Genomic DNA, 13,091 nt, shown 5'->3' on the forward strand with positions numbered 1-13,091 from the left:
CCCAGGGCTCCTTAAAAAAAGACACACCAAAGTCATTCTGAGTAGATGATAACTTGAGAAACATATCTACTAATAGCTGCATGCGCCTGTTGTATGAATTCATCTCAACAGTATTGCTTACTATTAATACTGGTGATAGGAAATCCAAAGGCAGTGCTTAATTTGTACCAGGGACCAGTTCTGGCATATATGAAAGTGCGGAATATACTCCCCTCCCATGGCCTAACCACAGAACCGTCACCACTTGGAAGCAGATCTGGTTATGGCACAAGCTGTGGTGAAGTGCCTGATGTAGTGTATAGTATTTCCTGGACCAAGTACCCATGAAGCAGGTAAAAGGGTGCAGAGAGGAACTGAACACAGCACTCTAGGAATAGACACCTCCATTGATTTACACTGGGGCATTATGTTGTTTTCTACTTGTTTATTAATAAATAATCCCAACAGATAGTTTCTCTGTTCTGATTGAAGCATTGCAGGAGGCTCTGTGCTACAAGATTTAATGAATGAAGTGTGCTGGTAAGCAATGCCAGCTGTACCACTTTTAATATCCTGGTGGTTTGTATGTTCAAAGCCCCACTCACGTACAGAGCCTGACAGCAACTCTGCTACAATCTGCCTGCCTGGACCCATAAGAAAGAGTGGGGAGAAAGAGTAGATTTTGCTATAAGGGTTAGCTCAATTTCAAGCTTCAGCAGAACCAGGCAGTACAGAAAGCCCCCAGTCCACAGTAGGACTGGAGACTGCTGTAGAGTAAGCCTGGACTGAGGTTTAAGGATAGCAGGAGTTGTTGACTATGAAAATGACCTCACCATTAGCTCTCCTTCAATTATTGGCACGACAGAATCAGAAGCACCTTAGTGTTTGCCAGTGTTCTTTAAGGCTGCCTCATTTCTTATGGTCAGAATACCAAGGTAACAAGCAGAGGACGTAGGAAAACAACAACATAAAAGTGGAAATGGATTTTAAATTGAAAAGGGAAGAGTAAAGGGGGTATTTCTGTCACTTCTGCAGCCATCAGGTATATGAAAACAGACTATATTGTGGATGTTGGATTGTGCTTTTGTTGTTCAATAAGAAACACAGAAAACAATGAAATTAAAAAGGCAGTGTTGAACATTCATGTCTTCCTTCATGCTTGCAATGACCCAGCAGAAATAAGAGGTGTAGCGATGGATGTTGCCTCTTCCCCTTTTTCGGGAATGAAGAACAGCAGCATAAGAGAATAGCATCCTTTGGCTATAGGCAGGTGTGTAACAGTTCAGAGAGAGCTAGAAAAACGCATCCATTTGGTGCTATCTCAAGCTGTCCCATAGCCCAAAGGGAACTGCTATGCATTGAGGAAGGAGAAAGCAGACGGTCCCTGGTTATCCTCAGTGGCTCTGGTGCTCCCAGTGCAAGGTGCTGTCCAGGGAGCTGGAGGTATACATTCCTGCTCCAGAGCATCTGCTAATATCATGCTTGAGGGTGCGACCAGCTCCATGCCGGCAAACAAGGAAACTGTGCCATCTGGATCACCTCTTGGAGGCCTGTCCTCTTGGGGTTCAGGGTTTGGGAGTCGGCATTCTGGCCCTTGCTGGCCAAGCTCAGGTGGTTGGCTAATTCCAAGTTGGCCAGAGGACCCAGGTTCCAGCATCTGCCCTTCTGATGGATGCACAGCCCTGGTGAGGACTTCAGGTGCTTGGGAGGGCTGTGGCGCGAGACTCAGGGGTTTGAGGATAGCCTCTTCTGCAAATGGCATTGTATCCGCCAGTAAGTCATCAGGACGCTTGGGTGTGGTCCTGGCAGGGGCACAGTGGCCGGGAACCGGAGAAGAGGTCTTGGAAGTGGGATGGCTCCTGCTGAGTGCTTCAAATTGACGCAAGATCTGTTGAAAGTGGGGCAGAAGAGAAAGAGGGAGTGTGCCAAGTATGAGAAGAATAGTAGCAGAAGCAGGGAAAGGAGGACTCTACCCACCACAAGAAAAAGAGAGAGCAAGAGAGCCTAACAACAGGCAGAGGACCAATAGCGACTCCATCCCAGGCTAGTGAAAACACTTCCACCCCTCCTTGCTGCATTCACTTTTACTGTGCTCAAGGGTCTGCTTTCTTGAGTTTCTGTTTGTATATCTTGCTCTTCCTTGCAAAGCTCAGAGTGACTAATGCAGGGCATGGGGGACCTTTTCCAGGCCAAGGGCTGCATTGCCACATGGGCAGGGCAGCCTTCCAGGGGCCACAAACCAATGGTGGGGATGGCCAGAGGCAAAAGGTTGGTGGAGCAATTGATGCAATTCTCGCCTTTGTACAATGAAAGTACTCAGAGGTTGTGACACACCAGCCACCACATCTACCTTCCTCCACCCAAGCAAGCAAAAGGTTATCATCCCAGTTCAAGGGCACAATTCAGCCAGGCAACAGCATTCCAGGAGACCATGGAGCAGGGCTAGTGAAGGGTACGGCTGGGTTTGGGTACAGAGGCTTGGAGGGCTGTGTCTGGAACCTGGGCCTGAGGTTCACCACCACTGGATTACTGTGAGGGGCCTGGTGCTTCCCTCCAGGCAGAGATCAGGTCTTAGTTTCAACAACGCTATCAACTTTGGGCAGAAACTACTGGGTTCTCCCACTGACTCTTCAATGCCTTTTTCTCAGGCAATCTTGAAGAACTACTACAGCAAGGACATTTATTTATCTAAAATATTTTAAGTCTCCTTTCAGGGCACACAGACCTCCCCAGGCACCTCATAAGGATCCAAAGCATGTGGGGGGAAACCCAAACCCAAAAGAAACCCAGTGAAATATTTTTTTTAAGTACAGTGCCAATTCAGCCAAATGCAGACCTGAAGAAATGTGTTTTAGAGTGTTTTCTTTTAAAAAAAAGAGAGCGAGATCAGCAGTAATGACATCATATGTTCTAAAAGTATGGGGCTACCACAGAGGAAGTCTAACCTCCCAGACCCACCAGCCTAACAGCTCTCGACAGCAGAGTCTCAGACACTGATCTCAATGCTTAGGCAAGCTCATGCAGCTGTAGGTAAACTTTCAGCTAGCATTGTCTCAAACTATTTAGGGCTACTTTTTAAAGGGCAAAACCAGCACTAAATGTTAGCACCTGAAACGAATAGATATGTAACCAATGGAAGAAAATAAGCAGCAACATGTCAAGGTTGAAGGTTCATTCCCCATATGGGACAGCTGCATATTCCTGCCTTGCAGGGAGTTGGACTACAACTCAGGGTCCCTTGCAACTCTACGATTCTTTGATTCTGTGATTCAGCACCCAGCTGCCTCAGATGTTCTAGCAGCCATGCTCTGCAGTAGTTGTAGTTTCCAAACTACCCTAAAGGGCAGCCCCGCATACAGCACAGCACAGTATCTAATAGGGGTGTAACCAAGGCATGCACAACTGTGGCTAGGTCAGATTTCTCTAGGCAGATGATTGTATCATCTCCATTAAAGCCACAATGCACAAGCTGTAGAACCTAAATTAGGTTACGTGCACTGCCAAAAAGCAGGCAAAAGTCTCCCAGAGTGCACCAGAGGCAGTACGAAGGGAGATATTCCAGTCTTGGTCTACTGAAACAAGTGAAATGGAGCAGTAAAAAAGCTATGTACAGAACCAGCCACTTTATGTCCACCCACACAATCATGCCCAGTGTGCAGAAGGAACAAGCCCAGCAAAACAACGAAGAGCCTGGGGAGGTTGTAGCCAGGGCTGCTGCAACAAACAGGTGTGCAAGCCTTTGGGAGGCAGAGACACAAGAGGACATCAGAGGAGAGAGGGACAGAGGCCATTGTTGCCCGTGGTACCAAGGACTATCATTCAAGACACCCCAGGGTGTCACGGCACACTGGTAGAAAACCATTGGCCTACAGTTATCCCTCGCCAGGGTGGGACTGATGGGACGCCCCTTGAGGATTTCAATACACAAAAGGTGGAAACAGAAGCAGGAGTTACCTTTGTTGCTTTGTTGGCTACAGGCCCAGGGCTCTCTTGACTGAGCTCTTGCAAGTGCTGCTGAGTAATGGCCAATATCTGATCATGGGAGAGCAAGTCGGAGCACATGAGGGAATAGATGGCACACATGGCTCTCTGTGGGGGGAAAGGAAAGCCGCAGGGTTAAGAAGACCCTGGGCTTGCACACTGGGTGCAGCTTGAACATCAGCACTCATTCGGGCCTCTCATAATATGTTGCTTCACTGGAAAGAAACAAACAGAAGCTGCTCTTGCTCCACAGCCCACCCTTATGTGGCAAGAAAAAAAATATTAGTCCTAGGCTCTAACCCTCAATGAGATTGCAGCCAGCCCCCCCCCCCAAAATGTGGCCAAAGAGTTCCATTTCCCAACAGCTATTTCAGCTCTGAGTTGGAAGTAATCCAGACTGTTTTTCCCTCCACAATTGCTTTTCCAGGAGACTCACCATGCAAACACACTCACTGGGGTCCTTCAGGGTTCGGTTGAGGATAGCCAAGACCACCTCGCAGTTCAGCAGCCCACACCTATGGAGAGGGACAGTGCTGAGCCCAACAGCCAAACAAAAAAGAAAGAAAAAAGGAGAAGAGCAGGGAGAAGTTTTGCAAGGCAAGGGGGAAAAAAAGAGTGGCCTGGTCTCTCCTGGACCTTCCTTGCTCTCCTAATCCAAGAGGGGCAAGGAGTGTCAAAGCACCTTTTTTACATGGCTAATGGACAGTTCTTCACAAATGAGGCAGGTGGGGGGGGGGTAAGAAAAACATTAAGGAGTGGCAAGCTGCCAGCTGTTCCTATTGCTAATGAATGTTGCAACAGCACCATTTGGATTTTTTGTCTCGAGTGCACAAGGGCTTGGGCCCAGATACAAAATGGATGCCTAGCCATGCAAGGACTGGGGCTGGGCTATGGGTGGAATTCAACATCGCATTCTTTCTATTGTTCCATCTGCACAAAGCATTGAGGTTGCCAGGTGGAACAGTCCTTTCCACCCCCTTCACCTGTGCACTGGTTTCTCCTGCTACCTCCCGCCCCCAAATCCAATTTCAGAGGGGCATGGGGGCAGGAAAGAGTCTTGTTGCTCCAGCAAAAGTCCTTGCACAGAGCTTCTGCTGAGAATGCTACCCGATGTGTTTGGGTACTTCTACAGTAATGCAGAAGAGGTGGAAGCGAGGAGGAGAAGGGTCAAGAGACGGCTTGGTTAGAAAGGGTGTTCATACTCCTTGATAAAATGCTGGGTCTCCTCGCGTGTCAGGAACACCTTGGAGCCTCTGGTGAGTTTGCTGACAAGGCTCACTTCCTGCAGGCAGTCCCCAAAGTTCTCAGCATCAGTCCTGTGAATGGTGGGGAGAAGGAAGCTGACAAGCCTGTTTTTTCTCCCTCATGCCCCACAAGAGATTCTCACATTACGGGTGCATCTTGAAGGTGCAAGCAGTTGGCCCAGGCCCGTTCCCAGCCCCTTGCCCTGCCCAGCTCGCTCACCTTTCAGCAATGCTCCCTGGCTCCAGAGCACCTGAGTGGTTGTCGCTGCCCGACTTACTGTAGGAATCCGATGTCCTACTCAGCTCACTGTTCTCCTGCAAGGAATTCTGGGAGCTTTGCCCACTGTCCAACTCCTCCCAGCCACCTCCTGCTTGCCCTGGCTGATGGGTCGCTGCAAAAGAATTTCAGAGGAGCAGCCATGGAGGAAGAACTGAAGCCCATTGCATCTCAGAAACTAAGTTCAGGGAAGGCCTCTGCACACCACTCCCACCGTATCTCAGCGCCAAAAAACTACAATCCACAACCTGAGATTCGTCAACTTCCCTCCTATCCCCACAACAAGATCTGGGATAAGAATTTGTTATTAACAGTCCCAGTACGAGCAACATGAAAAAGGATTTTGCTTGAATTATTACTGTGCGCCAGCTACTAGTCAGTTGTACCCTAGAAGTGGCTTCTTTTATTCCATCTCACTAATGCAGGGAAGCTCTAAATGCCTAACATTTGCTCCTCTTTCTATAAAGTTTTGAAAACAGGATATACCATGCTGTATAAGAGCACAAGAAAAGCCTGCTGAACGGGCCAGTGGCCCTTCTAGCCCAACTTCCTGTTTTCACAGTGGCCAACAGGATGCTCACAGGAAGTCCAAAAGCAAGACCTGAGCACAAACAGCAGCACTCTACCCACCTGCGATTCCCAGCAGCTGTCATTCAGAGGCACTTACCTCGCTTCTTCTGGACAATGACAGAAGGTGGCTTTGTAGGCAAGACGGAGCTTTTGCCTGGAAAAGGTGCTGTCACTGGCTCATAGGCATCATCCTTCAGCTCCCTACCATGGGGACAAGGGAGCTCCTGGCCAGGGAGCATGGCATTGGCAACCACCTCCGCTGCCTTCTGGATGGTGGCCAGCAGAACTTTGCCAGTGGATGCTGCAACAGTAACAAAGGCAGGCAGGCTGCTTAGCAGGTCAGGGCATAGTGGTTTGTCAGCCTATACCACAAGCAGCCAACATGGTGCACTCCAGAGGTTGTTGGACTCCCAACTCTCATTGGCCCCGGCCAACATAGCCAGTGGTCAGAAATGATGGGGGCTGCAGTCAAGCAACATCTGGAAGTTGTTGGCCACCCTGGGTCTATACACTATAGACACTGAGAAAACCCCAGGGCACAGGAAAAAGCCTTCCAAAGGACATCAAACCATAACCATTAATTCTGGAAAGAGAGCCCAAGAATGAAAGACGAGTCCAAGACTACTAAAAGAGGCTTCCTCCACTTATACCAGCCTTGGATCTTCAAGATACTAGGGTGTGTTTGGTTGCTGATGTTCCTCTTTCTAGAGCAGGAGAACAATGCTGCCCTAAGATGGCACCACTGGCTGTTTCCATCCAGTAGATGAAAGCTTCATGCAGGAAAAGACTTGGGTCCTTCCCTTCAGTAACTTCGTTTCAGGGCCTCAATTGCCCTTGCCTGAACTATGTTGGCCTTCTTTACAGTGCAAATCCTCAAAGTGGCTTAGAAGCCAAGAGGAGAGCTATCGGCAGGTATCACGTAGCACTGGAGCAGGGGCTGAGATCCAGCATGCAGGCAGCATGGTGACCTTGTCCCAAGAACTGGGGGTGCTCCTCAAGGACAGCAGTAGTAACACTCAAGACTTCCAAACCCAATGCTTACCGGAGCCACTTCTTTCAAAACCAAAGCCTTGGAGTGAGCCATGGGGGCTGGGCCTGGAACCCATTCCTGGGAAGGGAGGCAATAAAACAAGCATAAATGAAAAGCAAGACCAGTATGGTGGTGGCATGCTTGTTTCCCACCAGCAAGCATATGCTATCACGCCAAGGTGAGATGGGAAGTCAGCATGAACAGCCTATTGACATGGGAAGTCTTAAGTTGCTTTGAGTACGGCTTTCCTTTCGCACCAACAGAACATGCAAGGGTTGGGTGTGGTGTGTCCTTATGATAGACAATAGTAGCTTAAAAGGTCCCTTTTTAAATAGTTGCACATGAAAACCAGATTCCATACTGAAGTTTTTATCTCAACCACCTCATAAAAGCATCAGGGATATTTTGCTCACAGGCAAGTGCTAGCTGAGCCTTCTGGACTTAAATTTTTTTTAAAAAATGGTTTCAGATCAAACAGTATGAACAGGGGGAGATTCCAAGGCCCCGTTTGCATCTCCCCCTGCTTCAGCATTCTCACTTGGCCATAAAACGAGATCTGTGGTTCACTCTGTTCTCCTGGAATGCTTGAGAGAGACAGTGCAGGTTGTTCTTGTCCTCCTGGGCAGGAAGAGCTGGACAGTGTCCTTTTTGAGGCCAACAATATGCCACGCTCCCTCTCTCAATACAAGCTAGTATGGGGGCAAAACAGGAAGAAGCAGTGCTGGTTGAATCCCCACTGAAAGGTCTGTACAGACAGGACAGAAAGTGAAACGCTCCGTTGAATACGGAAGTGAACTGTTGTTTTGAAAAAGTGCAAAAGGTTTCGAAACCTGCAGAACCAGAGATTTACAGAAGATTGGAAGAAATATACGAGCTATTTGAATAGCAAATATAATCAACAAATTACGCTAGAAGGACTACAAGAAGTTTTGTAAGGAGAAATATATATGAAATATTGCAAAGTAGAAAAAGAATAGAGATATTAGTTATGAGATTTAAATGTAATAGTGAAAGTAAGAAATGTAATTTAAGTGAACAGATTTGAAAATTTTCAGATGTGATTGATGGAAGTCAAAAAATTGTATAAGATATAAAAGTATGTTTAATTATTGTTGAAAATGATATGTTAAAAAACTAATAAAATTATATATATATAAGTGCAAAAGGATCCAAGACTTTTCAGGAGGAGTCTGGATGCTGAATAGATTTCTGTTCCCCTGGGGAGTAGCGGTTTACCTGTTGAAGGCAGCTCTTTAGGTGGAATAGCAACAGGCTGGGGTAGCAACACATCTGAAAACAAAGCGCTTGCCAGGTCCTGCAAAGGAAAGAAGTACGCTAGCGGCAACCAGGTGAAGAAGCCAGGCAGAAAGCCTACCATGTGAAAGGACTTTAAGAGCCTACCCAGATCTCTTGTGCCCAGGACTTTTTACTCACCTGTGCAGTCACCCGCACCTTCTGATACAAGCTGTTGCCGTGGAGAGGATCAGGAGGCCCTGCAAACACTGCAAGGCAGAGGAGCGGGTCATCCCTGGGTGCCCTAAACAAGTCAGGTTTCCTGGGGCCCACTCCCTTGCACAGTTCCAAGACCAACTGTTGGGCTGATTAATTTCACTGTCTCTCAGCAACAAAAAAAGCCTATGCAGTACTTTACGGTGCTAATATTCCCAACATTGAGGACTGGCCCAAAAAGAAAAAAGACATGTTTATCCACAGTATCTTGCACTATACAGTGGTACCTCGCAAGACGAATGCCTCGCAAGACGAATGCCTCGCAAGACGAAAGAGTTTTCCGTTTTTTTAGTCGTTCCGCAAGACGAAACATCTTGCGAGTTCTTGCGAGTTTGTTTCCTTTTTCTTAAAGCCGCTAAGCCGTTAATAGCCTTTAATAGCCGCTAAGCCGCTAATAGCCGTGCTTCGCAAGACGAAAAAACCGCAAGACGAAGAGACTCGCAGAACAGATTAATTTCGTCTTGCGAGGCACCACTGTATTACGTGGCAAAACAAAATATATAAAGGAGAGATATTACAGTACAATTATGGTGCGTGCCTATAAAAATGCCCCCAGAAATCCAGTAATGCAAGAAAACTCCTTGAGAAGTGAACTGTTGGAGGAAGAGTTACCTCTCAATGAGTTTTCTTGCATAACATGAATTTCTAGGGCACTTTCTTTCTGAATTTTTATGGGCACTTTTATTTCGGTATTTGTTGAAAAGTGGAAAGTGTTGCATAGGTCCATTTCATCATTTGCTTTAGTTATTATTACTAATAATAATAATAATAATAATAATAATAATAATAATTTATTTATACCCTGCCCATCTGGCTGGGCTTCCCCAGCCACTCTGGGTGGCTTCCAACAAAATATTAAAATACAGTAATCCATCAAACATTCAAAGCTTCCCTAAAGAGTAAAATGCAACAATAAATAATAACTCTATATTCGGTGGAATGTGGGGAGAAATCATCAGTTGTGATAATCTAGGTCGGGCCCCATACTCTGGCCATTGGAGTTCAGAATAAACCCTGCACTTAAGAGCACAGATATGGAGCTAATATAGATTACGTTTGGCCCTTAAAGTGTTATATGAATATTAGGAAGATACTCTTCCTTGTTTATCAATATAGCCAAGCCACCACGTGTTGCCTACCAGTGGCCTCCTGGATGAAGGAAGCATTCCGCTTCAGCTGCAGAAGGAAATATGAAGAGCCATGGCTGCACATGTGGAGCAGGATCTTGAGCACCTGAGGATGCAGAGGGGAGGCTTAGCTGGGATTAGGAGTACTGGGCTGGAAATCCACAAAGCAAAGGGAGTTGTCTCAAGATCTAAGGGCATCTCCGCTCACCCTTTTCTTTTACCCTCTTTCAATTACCTTCAACTTGACATTACACGAGTTGCTCTGAAGGCGATTGAGGAGGTACTCAAGAAGGCAGTGACTGCTTCCTGCTGAGTCATGTGAGATCTCTGGAAGTTTGTGCTGTTAAGGAGCCAGGAAAGCAAAGGGAATGATGGCGGAGGATCACCTGGAAGGTCGTGCCAGGCCCTGCCCAAGGTGCCATGTTTCGGCTGCTGTTTATGCCACACTATGATTTGACTTGTACTCTCCTTCAGCAGAGTAAGAAATGTTATTTGTTTTTGGCATATAGCAACCGTGGAATTTTCTTTTTTAAAAAAGTTTACATGCAGATCTGAAACAATTACACTTGCTGGAGATATGGTTTAAAGTATGGGTGAAGTATTAGGAAGGGATAGGAAAGCATGTGCATGTATCTGGAGTGGGGCTGGCTCCTTATCTACCCCACTCTCTGCAGTCCACAATTGCTAGGTGGGCGGGGCTGTCCACTTGTCAATCCTCCAATATCTCCATGCCATCAGGTCACTCATTTTTGCCTGCATGGGCAATCAGCTGATTGTTGAGCACATCACTTTGCAAGCCCTGACAATCAGATGATAGTTGGGGCTTGCAAAGTGCTGTGTGCAGGTCTTTGCAGGTGCTGCCAATCACCTGGCTGGATATGTCTGAAAATTCCCTTTGGCCCACACTATATATGACACTGTGTATATGACATCAAAGGTAGCTTGGTCAAAATGGCCTCATGGACCAAATAGGGAGGTCTGACGAGCCTAATTGCCATAGGTTCCCCCAGAGCATCCCTGTTCTAGGAATCCGAGTAGCTTAGTAAACACTGCTGTTTTCTACGTTTCTTATTTTTCATACCAGAATAATCAGCTAACACAGATGTCACCCAAAAGGCAAAGAAGCAATTTGTATTGAGCTAACTTCTGCTTGAATTAGTTTCCATGTCATTAGATAGACCAGGCCTCTGTTCTAATCACTAGCCTCTGCTCTTCCTAGGAAAAGCAAGCATCACAGTAACCAAATGAACCCCCAGTTGAGACCAAAGAGCCAACTCTTTCAGAGAGCAAAGGATACTGGCCATCTCTTCAAACAGATATCCTGGGCATGGGACTTCATCATCTGAGGTACCTTTGATTAGAATGGGTAGCTGGAACGGGACGGGGGGAAGGGAAAGAAAGAAACACACAAAAAGAAAAGTCACTGAGACAAATAATGCGGCATCTTCTCAAAAGGCAAGAATTGCATTTTTTGTCCCTGCATGCTACTCCTGACTCGATCCATGAAGCTGCAGCTAAGGAAGTAGTATTTCCCCTCACAAACCCACAGCTCCACTTGACAACAGTCACAGATTGTAGTTTGCATCTTCTCTCCGGTAAAGAAAAGGTCTGCTTAATCTCTATTGTCAGAGTATTTCATAGTGCTGAACTGAGGATGCTAAAGACACTATTTTGTGTCTTTAGGCAAGGTAACCTGGATATAAGTTGTTCAGAGCCCTGTAAATCAACACAAGGTTCATTAATTTCAACAGGTTGACTGAATAGAACGTAGTTGGGTACAACCAATTATGTATGGATTTTATAATTGGTTTCATAGTTGTAAACTGCTTAGAAGCCATTTTGGCATATGTGGCATATAAAGTAATACTAATACTACTAATGATGTATCTGCTCCAGATACAATTTTCTGGTGCAGCAACTGGTCAATGTAATGAGACTTTGTATTGTTACTGAGGTAAACATTCATCCATAAAGCTTTCTTTTTTCCCCATAACCCCTGAACTGCAGGATTTACAAGAGCTCCCACCCCAATTTCAAGCTGTGTGACCATATTACAGCATGGGGGCCCCGACGACTCAGCAACTTAGAAACAACTAGCACAAGTCACGGTTACAAGGATGGAACAAGACCAACTCATACACTAGTCCTTCTTGGGGATGATGACAATTACATCACAGTATTATACATCTCCACCCCCATTAATCACTTCATGTGGCGCAATTGTGAAGTTCTCAAAACAACCGACTCTAGTCTTACTATCAAAGCAAAGACTCCTACATGAGGCAAACATATATTGCAAACCTGGAACGTATGTATTTTCCAGTGCTAAATCAAACCCTGTGCCCCTAGGCACAGGCCCCTAGGCAGTCGAAATCTCGCCCCTCCCCTGGCTCTACCAGGATGACACTGAACTAAGAAAGCTTGATTGTAATTTTCTTTCAAGATCAAACCAATATCATTTTGATCCGTAGTCATGGGGCCCCTAGGCCCGTGCCTACTCTGCCTATTTGGTAATCTGGCCCTGGGAGTTTTGACTCTCTACCTCAAAAAGGAAGATGCTTTTGTATAAAGATTTCATCGCTATAACTCTCAACCATTGTGCTATAAGGCTTAAGCCCCATCAGTAACTGCAATAGAATAATCTGGTGAAGCTCCTCACAAAGATCGCATCAGTTCGGTGTGCTCCCTCTTTTTCCTTTTCCAAAAGAAAAAGAAACTCCTTTCATTAATAGTGTCAGGGGAAAAGGGTTCCCTGCCGAGCCTTTCTCCGGCAAGGTGTATTTCCAAACCCAGAGATTTTAAATGGAGCAACATTGACAAACTGGCACCCCAGGCGCTCTTCCCCACGGCACCTTCGCCCCCAAACTCCCACTCAGCAGCGCGTTCTCCCTTCTATACCCGGCTCAAGAAGCTCAGCCGATCCCGCAGAGGTACGGCCGCCATGGCAATTTCCGAGCCCGAGTATATGGAAGCTTCACCGCCTCGCCTTCCGGAACTTGACGCGCTCCAATCGGACGGCGAGCCTGCACGGGCCCAGCCAATCCAATCCTCCGGCGAGCGGGAAGTAGCTGTCACAGCCGGACGCCGCCACCCAAGGTAAGGGCGAGAAACATTCTACGCCATCGGATGTAGCGGCGGTCCAATCAGGACGAGGCATAATGGGGCTACGGTTCACTCCGGAGATCTTTTGCGTGTTCGGCCCCGCGGGGGCCAATCAGCGGGCGGCGGAGCTCCGCTGGGCCAATGGGAGCTGCGCCGCGGAAGGCGCCGCCATGGTGATGTCTGCGGCCGCCCAGTAGCGGCCGGACGGTTGCTGGCCGCCGCCATGTCTAGCCGAGGAGTCTGGGGTCGCGTCCGGGAGAGGCTGCAGCGCT

The 13,091-nt window shown here is 47.1% G+C and overlaps 1 protein-coding gene across 1 annotated transcript; it reads right to left on the reverse strand.

Moving 5' to 3' along the window:
- Window positions 1-947: 947 nt before the first annotated feature.
- TEPSIN (TEPSIN adaptor related protein complex 4 accessory protein) lies at window positions 948-12,818 on the reverse strand. The gene is made up of 13 exons (XM_081180888.1): window positions 12,616-12,818; window positions 11,015-11,087; window positions 9,953-10,044; window positions 9,730-9,823; window positions 8,516-8,583; window positions 8,318-8,396; window positions 7,094-7,159; window positions 6,149-6,352; window positions 5,425-5,596; window positions 5,163-5,276; window positions 4,397-4,475; window positions 3,934-4,068; window positions 948-1,867 (listed from the first exon to the last, which is right to left on the reverse strand). Exons 1-13 carry the CDS (start codon window positions 12,658-12,660, stop codon window positions 1,331-1,333), a joined length of 1,758 nt encoding a protein of 585 aa, XP_081037014.1. The 5' UTR covers window positions 12,661-12,818; the 3' UTR covers window positions 948-1,330.
- Between the last annotated feature and the right edge of the window lie 273 nt (window positions 12,819-13,091).

This window comes from Podarcis bocagei (assembly GCF_964188305.1).
Source record: "Podarcis bocagei genome assembly, chromosome: 2".
Lineage (NCBI taxonomy): Eukaryota > Metazoa > Chordata > Lepidosauria > Squamata > Lacertidae > Podarcis > Podarcis bocagei.

Coding starts and splice junctions, on each gene's coding strand:
- TEPSIN (XM_081180888.1), bottom strand. CDS start 12,660: ATGGCGGCCGTACCTCTGCGGGATCGGCTGAGCTTCTTGAGCCGG. Junction 11,088..12,615: donor GGCTGAGCTTCTTGAGCCGG/GTATAGAAGGGA, acceptor GTCCCGTTCCAG/CTACCCATTCTAATCAAAGG. Junction 6,353..7,093: donor TTTTGAAAGAAGTGGCTCCG/GTAAGCATTGGG, acceptor TTACTGTTGCAG/CATCCACTGGCAAAGTTCTG.